Source organism: Octodon degus, unplaced genomic scaffold (assembly GCF_000260255.1).
Source record: "Octodon degus isolate 3935 unplaced genomic scaffold, OctDeg1.0 scaffold00089, whole genome shotgun sequence".
In the NCBI taxonomy this organism is placed as follows: Eukaryota; Metazoa; Chordata; class Mammalia; order Rodentia; family Octodontidae; genus Octodon; species Octodon degus.
The window spans coordinates 3,473,105-3,489,913 of NW_004524665.1; the positions used below are offsets into that span (position 1 = coordinate 3,473,105).

At 54.0% G+C, this 16,809-nt stretch overlaps 1 protein-coding gene across 1 annotated transcript in view; it reads left to right on the top strand.

The window, feature by feature from the left end:
• Positions 1–2,178: 2,178 nt before the first annotated feature.
• The window catches only part of Efhd1 (EF-hand domain family member D1), a 32,446-nt gene continuing 17,815 nt past the window's right edge, over positions 2,179–16,809 (top strand). The window contains exon 1 of the mRNA XM_004637399.2: positions 2,179–2,480. Within this exon, the coding sequence (XP_004637456.1) occupies positions 2,230–2,480 (251 nt within the window). The 5' untranslated portion in view covers positions 2,179–2,229. The remainder of the gene's footprint in view (positions 2,481–16,809) is intronic.

Sequence of the window (16,809 nt, forward strand, 5' to 3'; positions counted from 1 at the left end):
TGGGCTGACACAGGGCCACCGGCACTGACGTCCTGGATGTACTTCCTGCCAGCAGGAGTGCTTGTTTGTTTATTTTTTGCACTCTGGGAATTGAACCCGGGTTGCCATCCAGCTTTTTGCATTATTATTATTATTATTATTATTATTATTATTATTATTATTATTTCGGTGCTGGAGGTCGAACTCAAGCCCTTGCCCTTGCCAGGCAGGCATTTATGCTTCAGAGCTTTCTCCCTGGCCCTCTTTTTACTATTTAAAAAACATTTTAGGGGGGGCGGGGAGATGGCTCAGTAGAATAAGCACTTGCCTGGTGAGCATAAGGGCCTGAGTTCAATCCCCGGTTCAGCCAACAAAAAAAACCACTTTTTTTTTTTTTTTTTTTTCAGAACCGGGGATTGAACTCAGATCCTTGCATTTGCCAGTCAAGCGCTTATCCTACTGAGCCACTTCCCCTGCCCTCTGTTGTTTTCTTGTGACAGGGTCTCACTGTGCAGTTCAAGCTGGCCTTGAGCTCACTTTGTAGCCCAGGCTAGCCTCAAATATGGTGCTCCTCCTACCTGAGCCTCCAGGAGCTGGGATTACAGGCATATGCCACCACTGCCAGCCCTGGTAATGGATTTTTTTTTTCCTGGCAATGGTTTTATACAAAGCTGATCAATTTTCATTTCATGCATAAAACCAGTTTTTACTCAACCAAGTCAAGTTATTCAGTGGAGATGGTAAACAGTCCCCACCTGTTGAGGATTGGATCTGGGGATTGGATCTGGGGCCTTCACGCTCAGGTAAATCCCCCCTCCTTTCTTTTTTGAGACTGGGTCTCGATTTCTCACTAAATTATTAGGGCTTGGCTGAAATTTGTTATCCTCCTGCCTCAGCCTCCCAGAGTGCTGGAATCACAGATGTGTACCACCCTGCCAGGCTTACTGTGTTTTGTCATCTTACTTGGTGCCAGGCATCAAACTCAGGTCCTCGCACTTGCCAGGCAGGCGCTTTGTTTTTTTCCATACAGGGTCTCACTACGCAGCTCAGAATCCTAGTGATCCTCCCATTTTCAGCCATTGGGATTCCAGGCATGCACCACCACACCCAGTCTTGGTGCGGGAGGGGGTGAAGGGAAAGGGTGAGGGGGGCACAGCATGTGGTGTTGGGGATTGAACTCTGGTCCCTGAGCTTGCCTAAGCAGGCGCTTAGTCGCTGCTCCTCTGTATTTTTTATTTTTATTTTATTATTTTTTGGCGGAACTGGGGATTAGAACTAGGACCCTTGCACTTGCCAGGGAAGCACTTATTCCACTGAGCCATCTCCCCAGCTGTATTTTTTAAAAAACTTATTTTCCCTAAGAACTTTCTAAAGAGGTACATTTGGGAGCCCTGGGGAGGAACTGCAGGGCCTCTTGGGTGCTGTGCATGCTAAGTGGTGTTTGCTGGATGAAGGGTGCCGCAACCTCTGCGTCCTCGCGTTTCTCAGGGACCTTGTCGTGGGCGTGGGTGGCCCTCATCCTCTTGTTGGAAATGTTGATTTCTCTCCTTGTGGGTTTCACAGGGAGGGAGGGGAAAAGCAGGGAGCTTGAAGCTGTGCGGATCTGGCTCTCTGACCTTATGGAGGAATAAGGAGCGTTTTCTGTCCTTTATTTGTGTTTCGTATTATTAGACGGTTTTTGAAACATTTCAGACACTGTTTGCTTTTTCTTTTTTCTTTTCTTTTCTTTCTTTTTTTTTTAGGCAGGGTCTCACCATGTAGTGCAGGCTGACTTTGAACTCACTTATGTAGTCCAGCCTGGGTCCAATTCACGGTTATCTTCCTGCCTCAGCCTCCGTTGGGATTACAGGTGTGCGCTCCCTGCTCCCGGGTTTCAATGAATGTTGGCAACAATATCCAGTTTCGCATGCTTACGCGTGTCTCCTATTCCTGGACCCTGGGGGGAGAGGGGGATTGGAGCGCGTGTCACCCGGGGCTCCCGCTCCCCAACCACCGCCCCAAGCTGCAATCCCCTCGCTCGGGACGCTTCTTCGAGGCGAGGGAGGAAGGCTCCACTTGGCTTGAAACTGTCTGCTGAGGTTCCCGGGGGACGGACGCCAGCACCTGCGTCCCCAGCCAGGGAGAAGGCAGCGCGCCCCGCGTCCCCGCCCCCCGGTCCCCGCCCAGAGGTTCCGCCCCGAGGTCCCCGCCCCAGGTCCCAGCGAGCAGAACCCGGAGCAGAGCACTGCCGGCGCTGGAACCCGACGCAGCATGGCCGGCGAGGAGCTGACGCGCAAGCTGCAGCACCGCCTGCGGCTCGAGGACACGGAGGAGCCCCGCGCCGCCCCGGACCCCGCGCCCTCGACCGGCGCCGACGCCGAGCTGAGCGCGCAGCTGAGCCGCCGCCTGCACATCGCGGAGGGCGCGGCGCCGCCCAGACGCTGCCGGGTCTTCAACCCCTACACGGAGTTCCCGGAGCTCAGCCGCCGCCGCCTCAAGGACTTGGAGAGTGTGTTCCGGAGGTAAGCGACCCATGTCCCAGGGTCCCCGAGTCCCGCGTCCGGGCCCCACGTAGTGGGACGGGGCGCTAGGGGTGCAGGGCTCCCCGCGTGCATTCGAATTGGCTCGACGTGGCTGAGTCCTGCGCTACCGCGTCTATGCCAGCGCGCGCGTGTGTAGATGCGGGTAATGTAGGTGGACGGGACTTCGCAGGCCTGGGACCCCGCAGCAGGAGTTCCCACACCGAGCCCTAAGGCCGCTGAGCTCGAGTTCCAGGGTCCCCTGGAGGGTCCTTGTCCCCACCTCCATCTGTTCCCGGTAGATCCGCTCCGCGAGTAAACTCTAGGAAAGGGAACCGCCTGCCTCTCCTGCCAGCCCCAACTCCGTTCCCCGAGAACTCAGCCCTTCTCATCCTTTTATCTTTTAAAACAAAAGGGGACTGCAAGTCTTGACCAGGCGCCCTGAGTCGCGCTCTGACTGTCGCACCCGAGGCCCGAGGGCCAGCACCCTTGACCTCCCAGGAACCTGGGGGCTGCTGGGCAGCCAGACCTGAAAAGAGCAGCTGCGCAGGAGGCGGAAGGGCGAGGGGGTACCTGCTGGGCGCTGGGTGGCCTGGGACCGCCCTGACGGTGGTCCCCTACCCTTTAAGACAGAGAAGAATTTTGCACATCGTGAGGTTCCAATCGAGCTATTTCCAGAACAGAGTCGAGACCAGAAAAAACGGCCCGGGGGTGCAGAGGCCTTGGCCAGGTCAGGCTTGGGCGTCTAAAACCGCGTGGAATGCAAGGTTCTATTTAGAGGCCCCTGGGTGGAGCGCGCAGAACACTTAAGCCCCTGCCTCCTGGCTCCTGATTTCCACCCCTGTCTTTGGGCACTGTTCCTGGGTCTGGCTTGGATGGATGCAGTCGGGTGGTGTGGGAAGCTGTCGGTGAGGCGGCGGTTTGTCAGAGCCTGCGAGTCCCACACGCTGTGCGTTTCAGGGAAGACCCCATTCTTCCCATGTCCCTGTCCCCCTCCCCAACACCCCCCCAGCTAGACTCAGAGAGGGCATCTTGGGGGCCCCGATCTTCAGATGGCTGTGTGGTCACCCCGCTGCCTCCGTGTTTCCTGTAAAACGTGCATGCACACGTGTGTACTGAACTCAGAACTACATCATTTTGATTTTTTAAATTTTTATTTATTTATTTATTTATTTATTTATTTTTGAGACACAGTTTTGCTAAATTGCTCAGATTGGGCCCGAACTTGCCATCGTCCTGCTTCAGCTTCCCAGAGCTGTGAGATTTCAGACTTGCACCACCCCACACACACTTGTAAAAATGCTCCTTTTGGAAGGGCAAGCTTGTTAGTTGGCTGCCTTGGGTGGCATCTATGAGGAAACATCTGGCTGGGAACAGCAGTGTGTGACCCGCTTCCTGCCATCAGAATTCCGGGTCCGAACTTCTGTCGCTTGCAACCCCAATTGGCTTAGATAAGTCTTTGTTTTTGGCGGAACCAGGGATTGAACTAAGGTCCTTGCGCTTGCCAGGGAAGCACTTATTCTACTGAGCCTTGTGTCTCCACCCCCCCCCCCCCTTGGCTTAAACAAAAGAATTATTTAGCTCCTGAAAGTAAAAGGCCAGCACTGGCTTCAGGTGTGGCTGGATCTATACATCAGTTTCCTCAAGTTCAGGAGGACAGAGCAACCCCAGCAAGGGCCTCGCTGTGCCCACTTTTATGGGGTGTGACTACCATGGTTTCGGCTTGGCTACAAGCCAGTTCCTTTGGCCAGGCAAATTCCTTGTGTGCACTGGCTTGGTACCCCATCCCTGAAAGGAGGGGTGCAGGCATCCAAGATGGACTTCTAGACCCTGCATTCTGGGTCTCTGTCCTTCCGGCTCTGCATGCCTTGTATAAGCTGGAATTTGGGGAGACTGAAACAGGATTGCAGGTTTGAGCTCAATCTGGACAAATTAGCCATTCAGGAAGATCTTGTCTCTTAAAAAGAAAAGCTGAAGAAAGCTGAGTATGGTGGCAAACACTTGTGATGCCACCTCAGTTCTCAGGAGGCTGAGGCAGGAGGATTGCTATGAGTTTGAGGCCAGCCTGAGCAATGTAGGAAGTTCAGGGCCAGGATGGACCATGTAGCAAGACCCTGTCTTAAAGAAAGGAAGGAAGGAAGGAAGGAAGAAGAAGGAAGGAAAGAAAGAAAGGGAACGGAAAGGAAGGAAGAAAGGGTGGTCTTCACTGGTGGTATCCACTGCAGCCCATGGACCTGGGGCTCCTTCCCCTAACTGAAGCCTGTGGTGTCCTCCGAGGCCCTTTCCCCCTTAGGTTTCCTGTACCTAAATACAGATAACCCTCCACAATGAGGAAACCCTGGGGGCCGCAGCACACCAGTGCATCCCTGTGAGCTGCTTTCTGAAGTATACTGTCCACTCAGGTTTGGAAGAGGAGCCAGGCCAGGCTTCCTGGGCTCGCAGAGGTGCCCGGGCAGCTCCTGTTCTTTGGTGGTGGCAGGATGGGACAAATGATGTGTTTGTCACCTTAGCACAAGGCCAGGGTCCCTGGAGGCTCCAGCAGTGAGTTCTGCGCAATCCCATGGCTGTGGCTAGGCAGGTGGAAGAATTTGTCTAGTCCTTCACACTGAGCTACACCCCAGCCCATTTTATTTTTTTATTTTTTATTTTGTAATTTATTCTTTAGTCTTGAGACAGGCTCCTGCTAAAGGTGGGAAGTTGCCCAGCCTGGGCTTACATGTGTGATCTTCCTGCCTCAGCCTCCCAGGCTGCAGGGACTGTGGACACAGGCCGGCAGGCTCCAACTTGTGTTGTCACTTTGTTGTGTAAACAGTTTTGTGGAACTGACTCCCCCGAGTCTGGCTCCCCTGAGTCTGGCTCGGACTGGGCAGAGTGTTGGTGTTCTGGAGCTGTGGGGCAAACTGCCACACATTGGGAAGCTTAAATCAGGTGGCACTTACTCTGCCTGTCATTGGGAATGGAGAAGTCTGGCACCAAGGGGTTGCCGGGGCCCAGGTGCTCTGGGGAGTCTCATTCCTGTGTCCTCCTTGCTCTGCTGGCTGCTAGTCACCCTTAGCTTTCCTTACTTGATGGCCACCCCTCTCTAATCCCTGTCTTTTGTCACCTGTCTCTGGGTCTTCACATGGCCATCCTATGAGGACACAGTGAATAGACTTCGGGCTCACCCTAGTCCAGTGTGACCTCAGCTTTTGAGACAGGGTTTCCTGTGTAGCCTAGGCTGGCCTCAAATTTGAGATCCTCCTGCCTCAGCCTCACAATACTGAGATAACAGGTGTGTCCTATCTAATTCAACTGTGCTAACTACAAAACAAAAGCGGTAGACCAGAGCCCTACCCGGGCCAGGAGTGCCTCCTGTTCAGCAAGAGTTCCCTTCTCAGTAGTTTCTAGATTTGCGTTCCGATGTCTCCTCCACTGCCTGGGCACACTGCTGAGTGAAACCTGACCCGCTCAGAGCACACAAAGCTCACCCTTCATCCTTCTGCTGAGGCTGGGGCCTGGGAAATTCAGAGGGATACTGCCCAACCGCTCTGGGCTTCGAAGTGTGATTTTCCTATTGTAAAGGATTTGGCTAAGGGATCCCCTACATTTACAAGATTGAAAAAACAAGCAAACAAAAGAAGAGTACTTGGAAGGCCAAGCTTCCTGAGTCCTTGGAGTGGGTGTCCCATCTAGGTGGCCTCAGGCATGGACTCACGCCTGGCTCCTAACTCTGCAGCTGCAGAGAGACTGTGCAAGCCAGTGGCGTCACCAGCCCAGCCAGAGAAAGTCCCCTTCTGCTTCCAAGTGTGTCACTGGATAGCCACGCCAGGAGCACGGTGGCCTGATTCTAGCGGAGGGCACAAGGGCCAGAGAATCTGACTCTGTGTGTGTGTCCGGGGCTGAAACTGAGCCGTAAGGGCCAGGTTAGACAGGAAGCCGTGACGAGCCGGGCCCGTCGCCGGGAGGTAATGGGGACAGAGCTCAGGCCAGGTGGCTCAGAGTGCATCTGAAAACACTGCAGCTGGAGTTCGTGGCACACTCATGGCTCGGGTTTTACTTTCCGGAAGAGAGGGTAGGGAGCTGTGCTTTTACTAAGAATCCCAAATGCTGCTGTCATGGACACCCCGAGAATGCCACTTTGCCCCATGACAAGGTACCACTGAAAGCCAAAAAGAGGACCTCTTTATTTCTTGCCTTTTTCTCTCCCTGTTTTTCTTTGTCTTTTCTTTTCTTTTCCCCCCTTTTTTTCTGGTGCTAGAAACTGAACCCAAGGAGTACACATTACATTCCAGCTATTATTATTTTTTTCAGCTATTATTATTTTTTTTCAGCTATTATTATTTTTTAACATTTAAGGTGTGGTCTCTATAAATTGCTTAGGCTAGCCCTAAATTTGGGATCCTCCTGTCTCAGCCTCCCAAGTGTCAGGATTATAGGCATGTGCTGCCGTGCCCAGATTGTTTTGTTTAAGACAGGGTCTCACTGTGTAGTCCAAGGTGAATTTGAGCTCACTGAGTAGCCCAGCCTGGCGTCAACTTTGTAGTCTCCTGCCTCAGCCTCCCAATGCTGAGATTTCATAGACTGACTTCAGTTATGGGAAGGTGGGGCCAGGGTACAGCTCAGTGTAGAGCCCGTGTTTAGTGTTCTGGCCCTCAGTCTGTCCCCCAGCGTTGAGAAAGAGAAAGCTCAGGCAGGTAGTGGGCAGATGGGAACGGCCACGCCCTGCTCCAGGGAGAAAGGCAGGAGGGAGGAACACAGCCTCTTCTGGTGCGGCTCCCGAGTCAGCAGTGACTCAGAGAGGCCAGAAGTCCATCCTTGGACTGGCTTTTGCACATCTGGCTATTGGAACCAAGGGCCAGGACCAGACAGCTGATCCTGCTTTTCAGGGTGGCTCCTGCCCTGGCTGCCTTCACTGTCAGCTTGCAGGATGTGGGGTCCAATTCAAGAGGAGGAGGGGAGCCGGGGGTGGGGAGCTGGAGGGAGCCGGTGGGGTGGGCCGGGGAGCCAGGGGGAGCTGGGGGAGGTGGGGGGAGCCAGGAGTCCTTGGAGGCTGCCCTTGTGCCAGTGTTCTCTGCGGGGGTCCCCTTCTTCCCACCCATGTACACCTTGTGCTCTGAGGGGCCTCTCGCCTCATGTCTTAGGAGAGCTTGATAGATGGGACTTTGAAATTAAATGATAAAAACAATTATTAAAGGTTTACATTATGCAAAAATGGTCTCCTGCAGCCCATTCATGAGTAGTTTATTTATCTTTGTATTTTAGGGATGGGTCTACAGGATGTTCAGAGTCTCACTACTAGATCAGACTCTGTCCATCTCTCTGTCTCTGTCTGTCTGTCTCTCTGTCTCTTGTTTTTTTTGAGACAGGGTCTCTCTATATGGTCTGTGCTGGCCTCAAACCCTTACCACTCCTTATACCTCAGCCTGCCAAGGGCAGGGGTCACAGATGTGCCCTGCCACCACACCCAGCTGTTCTCTTCTTCCACTACAATATGCAAGACAAGAGGTGGCATGCCAGTGAGATAGCCCAGTGGACTAAGCACCTATTTCAGCAAGCTCAGGGGCCAGGATTCAATCCCTGGTCCTGCATGCTGTGCGGGCCCCGCCCCGGGGTGTGCTGAGCCAGTGAACAAGTACGGGCATGGTGGTACACACCTGTAATCCCAGGACTGGGGAGGCTGAAAACAGGAGAGCCAGGCATCCTGGCCAGAATCAGTCTCCAGAACCTGGTGACTGCACAGGTGGCTGGGGTGACACTCACAGGGGCTGCCTCATGTCCCAGGGGCTAAACAGAAGCCACATGGGAACCGGTGGTACCTCAGTTGAGTGGGCAGAGAGGCGAGGCTGGAGATTCAGGACCTCGGGTGCATCTGGTCTGGAAGGTGTGTGCTGGAGCAGGAGCAAGAACTGCCTTTTCCAGGTATGGTGGTGCAGAGCAGAGATCCCGGCCCTTGGGAGGCTGAGGCAGGAGGATTGCTAAGAGTTTGAGGCCATCCTGGACTAGGTAGAAAGATCCTGTCTCAAACAAATAAACAAAGACACAATTGCTTTTCCGTCTGCTTCTCCTGCCAGTGAAGGAAGTGGATAGGTGATGTCCCCTGCAGCTGGGCCCTGGGTGACATCTGCATCATTTGTCACCTTTGTATTCCTGTCTCTAAGGTGTCCCTGAGCTGAAAACTGCAGATGGAGAGGCAGAGTGAGAGCTTACAGACCTTGGACGCAGGGTCTACCTCCTTGGCCTGTGGTTGGGCGTGAAGTTAGGGACCTTGTTTCTGACCTTGGGGGTCTCCTCTGTGCATGTGTGGCCACACCATCCTTGTATGGGTGAGAACCCCACCAAAGAAAGTGGAGATTCAGCTTTTCTTGAGGGAAACTGGAAAAAGACTCTTGCAGTTTAAAAGGAAGTTTCATGCCTTCCTGCCTGCCTGCCTCCCTCTCCCTTCCTCCTTCTCTCCCTCTCTCCCTCCCTTTCTCTCTCTCTCTCTCTCTCTCTCTCTCTCTCTCTCTCCCTCTCCCTCCAAGATGACAAGTTTATTTAGCTATTTAGCTCACAGTTTGTAGACAGAGGTTTCAGCCCACAATCAGCTGGCTCCAAGGCAGGGTGGTGTGGCGGAGGGGCAACAGCTCACAGCAAACAGCAAAAGCAACAAGAGCAAAGCAGCTTCATGCATTCTTTTTCATTACTAAAGTATAACATTCCTGGTTTAAGATGTCCTGGAAAATAGTAAAAATGTCTCAGACTTTGAGAGTAGAAACTGATTCTGGCTGCTCTGGGGCCTGGTACCTCCCCCGCCGACTCCCAACCCTGGTGTTGGGATGGAACCCAGGTCCTGGTGCGTAGTCAGCACGTGCTCTATATGGAGTCACTCTCCAGTCCTGCTGAGCCACTCTCTCTGTCTCTGTCCCTGTCCCTGTCTCTGTCTCTGTCTCTGTCCCTGTCTCTGTCTCTGTCCCTGTCCCTGTCTCTCTGTCTCTGTCCCTGTCTCTGTCTCTGTCTCTGTCTCTGTCCCTGTCCCTGTCCCTGTCCCTGTCTCTCTGTCTCTGTCTCTGTCTCTGTCTCTGTCTCTGTCCCTGTCCCTGTCCCTGTCTCTCTGTCTCTGTCCCTGTCTCTGTCTCTGTTTCTGTCCCTGTCCCTGTCTCTGTCTCTGTCTCTGTCCCTGTCTCTGTCTCTGTCTCTGTCTCTTGTCTCTCAGTCCTAGTGCAGATTGAACACTGGGCCTTTGCACTGGGCTACATCCCATCCCTTTTGTATTTTTTATTTTGTGTTTGTTTGTTTTGAGATAGAGTCTCACTATGTAGCCTAGGCTGGTCCCAAACACACAGCAATTCTGCTTCAGCGTCCTGAGTGCTGGGACTACAGGCATGCACCACCATGCCCAGCAGTATTTTTTATTTTGAGATAGGTTCTCACTAGGTTTAATGCCAGGCTGGGCTCAAACTTGCAGCCCCCCACTTCCCAGCACCAGAATCACAGGTGCCCACCCCACCCCCGCTGCATGTTCTCCTGGGTGCAGACACATCTGCGCCGCTCTGCTCTGCGCTAGCTTTGAGGCTGTGGGCACCTTTCCTGGATTATGTGCCCTGGCTCTCCTGCCCTCCCTGTGCAGCCCCTGCCAGCCTTGAACTCTGCCCTCCTGCCTCAAGCCTACCAGACTTTTGGATAAGAGGCCAGGGATCTGGAGACCAGGATGGGGGGCGCCTGTCACTGGGGGTCGTTAAAGGCTTCTCCTTGGGGATGTGCACTTGCCTTTGGTCTTTCCTTTCTTCCAGCACTGGGGATGGCACTGTGGACCTCATTCTGGCCTTGGGTCACACCCAAGCCCAGCACTTATATTATCTGAGTTGCTGTTGATCCCCTGTGATTTTTCTTGCTCTGCAGGCACTGATCCCTGATGCCTGGGTGCTGGGTGGCACATGGGGTAGGATGTCTGTGTGACTGTTTCCAAGGCCTCCATCTAGTTAAGCCCTGCGATAGCTTTGTGTCACCACCCTGCCTCTGTGTCACAAGCACTGCCAGCTCCTGTGGGCTCTCTGGGTGTGCAGGGCCCTGTGGGCTCCCCATGAGTGTCCCTGCGTGCCATCTGTCTTTGGAAACATACTAATTGCCTCCTCCTCCCAGGCAGGGCCAGTGATAGTCCAGGCATGGGTGTGTGTGTGCCTGGCCTGCTGTGATTGCCTTTGACCTTGGCCTGGAGCCCCTGGCCGCTGCGTGAAGGCCAGGCCTTGGCAGCACTGATGCAACTGGGTTGCTAGCAGAACAGCAGCCTCCTCAGGGTCTGTTGCTGATTCTGCGAAACCTGTGGTGGGGTGAAGGTTACTAGAGCCAGGGCTCCCTCCATGTGGGCCAGGCCTGACTTCAGATAGTGGCCCTTGCCCTGTGGGGTGGGGTGGCTGCCTGGTCTCTACCCAAGGCCACCCACTGCCAGCTTGGGTCCAGCTCACAGGGAGTGGGAGGCTATTGTCACAAGGCACCATGCCTGCAGGCCTGGCTCTGCTGTCCCTTCCCCACCCACCCTTGCTGTGCCTGACCTCAGCAAGGAGTTAGTTGCCCTTCCCCCAGCACTGCTCACTGAGCCCCCATTGTGACTAGGGCCAACTTGTGCCCAAAATGTCCAGGTGCTGCCAGCCCCAGTGCTGTTTCACCTTCTCGGGTGAAGTGACCACCTTCTCAGGTTGTCCCCAAGATCAAGTGCCCACAGAGTTTCAAGGCCGCTTGCCCTGGATCTTGCCCAGATTGGTCTTTGTCCCCTCCTTGCATGCCTGTTCCCTTCCCTAGAAGGGATAGCTCAGCTTTTTATTGCCTGTTTATGTTGAGACAGGGTCTTGATATGAAGCCCAAGCTAGTCCCACTCCTGGTGAATCTCCTGCATCAGCCTCCCAAGTGCTGGGATCACAGGTGTGCACCCCCATGCCCAGTTTGAAATGAGTGAGACTAACCTGCTAACCTTTCCTGCTGTCTTCACAGCTACCCTAGGCCCAGAGACAGCAGGCACCTTGGCCTCCATAGAAGTTTCTGAGCTCTTGAGGCTGCAGCAGGGTTGGCGGCCCCTCCAGCAGAGCCACTGAGCTAGGCAGGCACGCGCCTGTAAGTGAGATGTGGAAAAAGGCGAGTGACCACCTTCTCAGGTTGTCCCCAAGATCAAGTGACCACTTGCTAGGTGTGCAGTCCAGACCTTAATTAGGTCACCATGTTCTAGCCCAGTGCTTTGCCACTACGGCTGCAGGGTTTTAGGTGGGGCGGGCAGGAGGAGGACACAGGATTGTGTCCTGGTGGCCAGGAAGGGTGGACAGGCTTCTCCTTCCTCCCTGGTGCTCTGGGATCAGGCTGGTGGCTCTCTCCGCCACTGGCTGCCCCTCAATACCTCCCTGCCCTTTCCTCTCCCTGAAAACACTTGGCTTGGGTCACAGAGAGGTCAGTGGCATTGCCAGGGCCACCCAGGCCTGTGAGTCTGGCCGTGGAAGCCCAAGTGCTTGGAGCATCCATCCCCTGAGATCACAGGGCCTTGACTCTTGGCAGCAGCAGGACAGAGGAGGCACTGGGTGCCCAGAGCGCTCCTGTCCTGTCCCAGTAACATGTGGCACAGCACTGAGCATGCCAGGGACTCGGGCTGGACTCTGACCCAAGAGCCACACCCAGCCCATGCCCTCACCACTCCAGGGACCCTTCCCCCCTGCCCCCAGCATGTTAGCATTGCTGGGTCACAGGTACTTCCACTGACCCTCTGCACTTGCTCACTTCTGCAAAGACCAACGAGCCTGCACCTCTGGGGGTCCCTGGGGCTAACAGCAGGGGAGACCCACCTGCACCTGAGACCACCCTGCATGAGGCAGTTGGTGTCCATCATGAGAGGAGACTGGAGGAGGCTGAGGCAGTGAGCGGCCCTCTTCTTTATTGTTGTTCGTACAAATCAAACCCAAGCCTCTACACCGAACTGCATCTCCAACCCTTTCTTATTCTCAGTTGCTAATCTACTGGACTGGCCTCTCCAAGTGCCAGGATTATAGGTGTGCACCATCATGCCCAGCGACAAGGCAGATCTTGCAGCTATTGGCATGGAAGGCCTGGGCAGCAGCCCTCAGGGTCTCCTGTGAGCACACAGCACACAAGAGGCCCAGAGAAAGGAGGAGCACTCAGCCCTGCCAGATCTCCCCACTTCACTCTGGACATGCAGACCCCATGGATGGAAGGATGGGGTGCTGCGGCTATCTGTGAGGTAGTGCCCAACCTCCCCTAGTCTTCTGCAGCCTCAAAATGTGGCCTTGTTGGGTGTGGTGGTACACACCTGTAATCCTAGCACTCTTAGGAGGCTGAGGCAGGAGGATTGCTGCAAGTTCAAGATCAGCCTGGCTTTCAAAGTGAGTTCAAGGCCAGGCTGAGCTGCACAGTGAGACCTTGTCTCAAAAAGACTAAAAAAAGAAAGAAAGAAAGAAAGAAAGAAAGAAAGAAAGAAGAAAAGAAGAAATGTGGCCTCTTAGGCCTCAGCTCAATCCCCAGTACTCAAAGAACCTGAGCTGGCCTCTCACCAGAAAGGGAAGGTACTTGCCAGAAGGGAGCCAGAGCACTGGCTTGGCAGGAAAGGATGCTGCTGGGCTTCAGTCCTGCGCCTGCACCGCCAGTCTCCACTGCCCTCCCTGCTCCTGCCGCTGGGCCCACTGGGGTCCTCTCCTCTTACCCCTCGAAGTCTCTCCTGCAGGCAAAGTCTATGCTGCTCCCTGCCTCAAACTCTTGGGCATCCTTGGCGCACCGGTGCAAGTTTGCCCTCCCCCTCCTCCTTTTCTTGTCTTTTTTGGAGACAGGGTCTCACTGTGTAGTTCTGGGACACTGTTACCCTTGTGAGAACTGGTGTGGAGGGGTCTCTGGGGAGTGTCTGGTGGCAGAGCTTCGGCAGACAAAGGTGCCGGCTCCGCTCCTCCTCCACATGCACCGCAATGGTTCTGCTGCTGAGGTGAAAGCCTAGAAGGCCCAGGAGTCCTGCGCAGGGGGAGCCAAAGAATAAGCGATTCATGGGCCGAAATCAGGGGTGTGAAACCCGTGGACACTGGAAACCAGCTCGGGTGCTCTTTAGCCATCCCCTCAGAGCTGGCCTCTGCTAGGCAGGGCGAGGGTCACCTGGACCCTTTGGCTCACTGTGGCTTTCCCAGGTGATGAGTGTGCATAGCTGCAGACCCATGGGTCGGGGACCTCAGCCCATCTCCCTTATGCAGGATGACCAATAAACATGAGCCATGAGTCTGGGCGTGGTGGCTCATGCCTGTAATCCCAGCACTGGAGAGACTGAAAACAGGAGGATTACTACAAGTCCAAGCTTCATAGTGAGACCCTGTACCAAGTACAGTTAAAGAAGTTTATTGCAGTGAAAGACGCATTGCTGCTGGGCATGGTGGTGCCTGTGTGTAATTCCAGCACTCAGAAGGCTGAGGCCAGAGAATTGCTCTGAGTTGAAGCAAACAGAGACACAAGGCCATGGTCTCCCTCAAAGCACTCCCTGGTTTTGGACATACTCATCCCATTGTTCTTGCCACTTTCTGAAGCTGCTCCCCTTTCATGAGTGTCCTTAGTTGCTGCCCTGGCTTCCTTGATGTCCTGAATCAATTTAGAAAGTTGACTTTCACTGTCATTTTGACTTTGGGGAAGAGCTAGAAGTTCTGCCATGCCAGATCAGTGAATAAGAGGGATGAGGGTGGTGCGATAGCTCAGCAGACTAAGTGCCTGCTTAGGCAAGCGCAAGGGTTCAATCCCTGGCACCACATGCTACCCCCACCCTGCCCCCAGGCATGCCACTGAGTCTGGGCGTGGTGGCTCATGCCTGTAATCCCAGCACTGGAGAGACTGAAAACAGGAGGATTACTACAAGTCCAAGCTTCATAGTGAGACCCTGTACCAAGTACACTTAAAAAAAAACCTGGATGGGGACACAGCTGTCCTTTTGGGTGCCACAGCCTTCACTGTCTTTTTTTTTTTTTTTAATTTATTTTTATTTATTACATTTATTTATTGTGTGTGTGTGTGTGTGTGTGTGTGTGTGTGTGTGTGGCCAGCTCAGTCCACCAGGGGGCGGGGCTGGCTGGCATGTGGTGCTGGAGGATAGAACCGAGGTCCCTGTGCTTTGCCAAGCTTGTTTCAAGTAGGTGCTTTAGACCACTTAGCCATCTCTCCAGCCCCATAAACATACCATACAGTACCTTTTTTTTTTTTCTTTTGGCGGAACCAGGGATTGAACTCAGGCTCTTGCGCTTGCCAGGGAAGCGCTTATTTCACTGAGCCATCTCCCCAGCCCCTCTTCACTGTCTTTCTGATTGGACCTCACAGAGACGCTTAGGAAAAAGGACTCCAGAGACACTTCTGAAATTGGCAAGAATGATGGGATGAGCGTGTTCAGTGTGAGAGTGTATTTTGTAGGGGATTCTTGGTTATGTATCTTTTTCTGTAACAACATTTAAAATTTAAATACATATTTCTTTTGCCCAGCCGTTACCCTCAGTGCCAACCTGGTAAAGGAGGGGAGGAGCTGCAGAGGGGACCTCATTCTCTGACAGGCCTGGGCGGTTTCAGCCCTTGTGGGATGGCAGCAGGCAGTGGGTTTGGTTTCCCAGGATGCTAAACATGACAAAAGATAGGCCGGACATGGTGGTACACACCTGTAATCCCAGCACTTGGGAGGCTGAGGCTGGAGGATCGTGGTGAGTTCAAGACCAGCGTGGGCTACAAAGCGAGCACTAGATCAGCCTGAACTGCTTGGTGAGAACCTGTCTCAAAAAGAGAGGGAAAAAAAAAAAAAAAAAAAGGAAGATGACCGAGACTGCCTCAGTGTGTGTCAGCTCCCTGAGAAGACATCCCAGAGGCTGTGAGGTCCACAGGCCTAAGAAGTGCATTGCTGTTTGTTTGTTTTTTTGGAACCAGGGGTTGAACTCAGGCCCTTGCACTTGCCAGGGAAGCACTTATTCTACTGAGCTATATCCCAGGCCCTGTTGTTTGTTATTTATTTTGAGGCAGGATTTGCTGTGTAGCTCAGGTCAGCCTGAAGTGACCCTGCCTCAGCCTCCCACCCAAGTGCTCATCAGGCCCGACCCTGCTTAGGTCCCAAGATCGGACAGGATCAAGCGCGGTCAGGGTGTTCTGGCTGTAGACTGATGCGCTGCTTCCTAAACAGCCCTGTGTGCTCCATGCCCACCCAGCCCCCAGGCCTCTGTGGCTTCCACAGCTCCATGGGGACACTCAGGCCCAGGCCACTGTCCACCTGCACATGGGCCAGGCCTCCCCGAGAGTCTGTCCACTTCTGGGTCTGTAGGACACAGCCAGTTGGGCCCAGAGTCTTTCCCCAAGAGAAGCCGGAGGATGAACAGCCTAGAGGGACTGAGAAAATGGGAAACATGGCAATAAGTCATAAATGCAGAAGGAAGCCCTGGGGAAGTAAGTAGCAGGGCAGAGCTTTGGCTATGATCCCACCCCCAACGGTAGTGGTCTTCAACCCTGTGCCTTCATACTGAGCCACACCCCCCAGCCATTTTTATTTTCATTTTGAAACAGGGTCTCACTAAATCTGTAATTGCCCAGGCTAGGTTCAAACTTTCAAGCCTCCTGCCTCAGCCTCCCTGAATGCTGAGATGACAGGCATGCGCCACCACACCTGCCTCCTCAGTGATCATTCCTGCCTTTCCTGCGCCCATTGAAAGCTTCAGCTCACTGTGAGAATCTTGGGCCAGCTCTGTGGGAATTGGCTTTGTCACCTCCTGTGGTAATTGGGTCCCCCACCCCCAGCCCTGAGGCATTAGCAAGTGACAGAGCTCATACCAGCCCAGGTGAAGCCCGCCATAAATACCAGGGCAGGTGGCTCTTATTACTGTGGTGACCAGGACCATCTTGCACATCAAAAGGACTCATCCTCGAGGTAGGTCTTGGAGGGGAGCCGCCCAGCAGACCAGGCCAAGCCCAGTGGGCTGGAGCACTGTGTCCTGACTCACACTTCCCCAGATGAAAGGAGATACAAGCGTGGAGAGTATGTCTTCCCACCTGCCCTGCACGGCCCTGCCTCCGAGGAGCTGGCTGTGGAAAGCCCTGGGCGAGGCCACTTTGAAGACGGAAGGAAGCGCTTCTGGCCCTGATGTGGTCATTTCAGCATCCTTCAAGGCTTCAGCGGGGCACCAGGCCGACGCCACTGGCGAGACAGGGAGGCTGCCTCTCCTGGGCACCTGGTGGCTGGGGCTGATTCCCGTCCTCCTGCCTCTTGTGGCCTCAGCAATGTTTCCACCCACTCACTCTGTGTCACTGAGGGTCAAGCCCAGGACCTTCATGCCACACTAGGTCTCCATCTCCAGCCTTTTCTTTGTTTTGGTTTTCATTTTCTCTTTTTTTT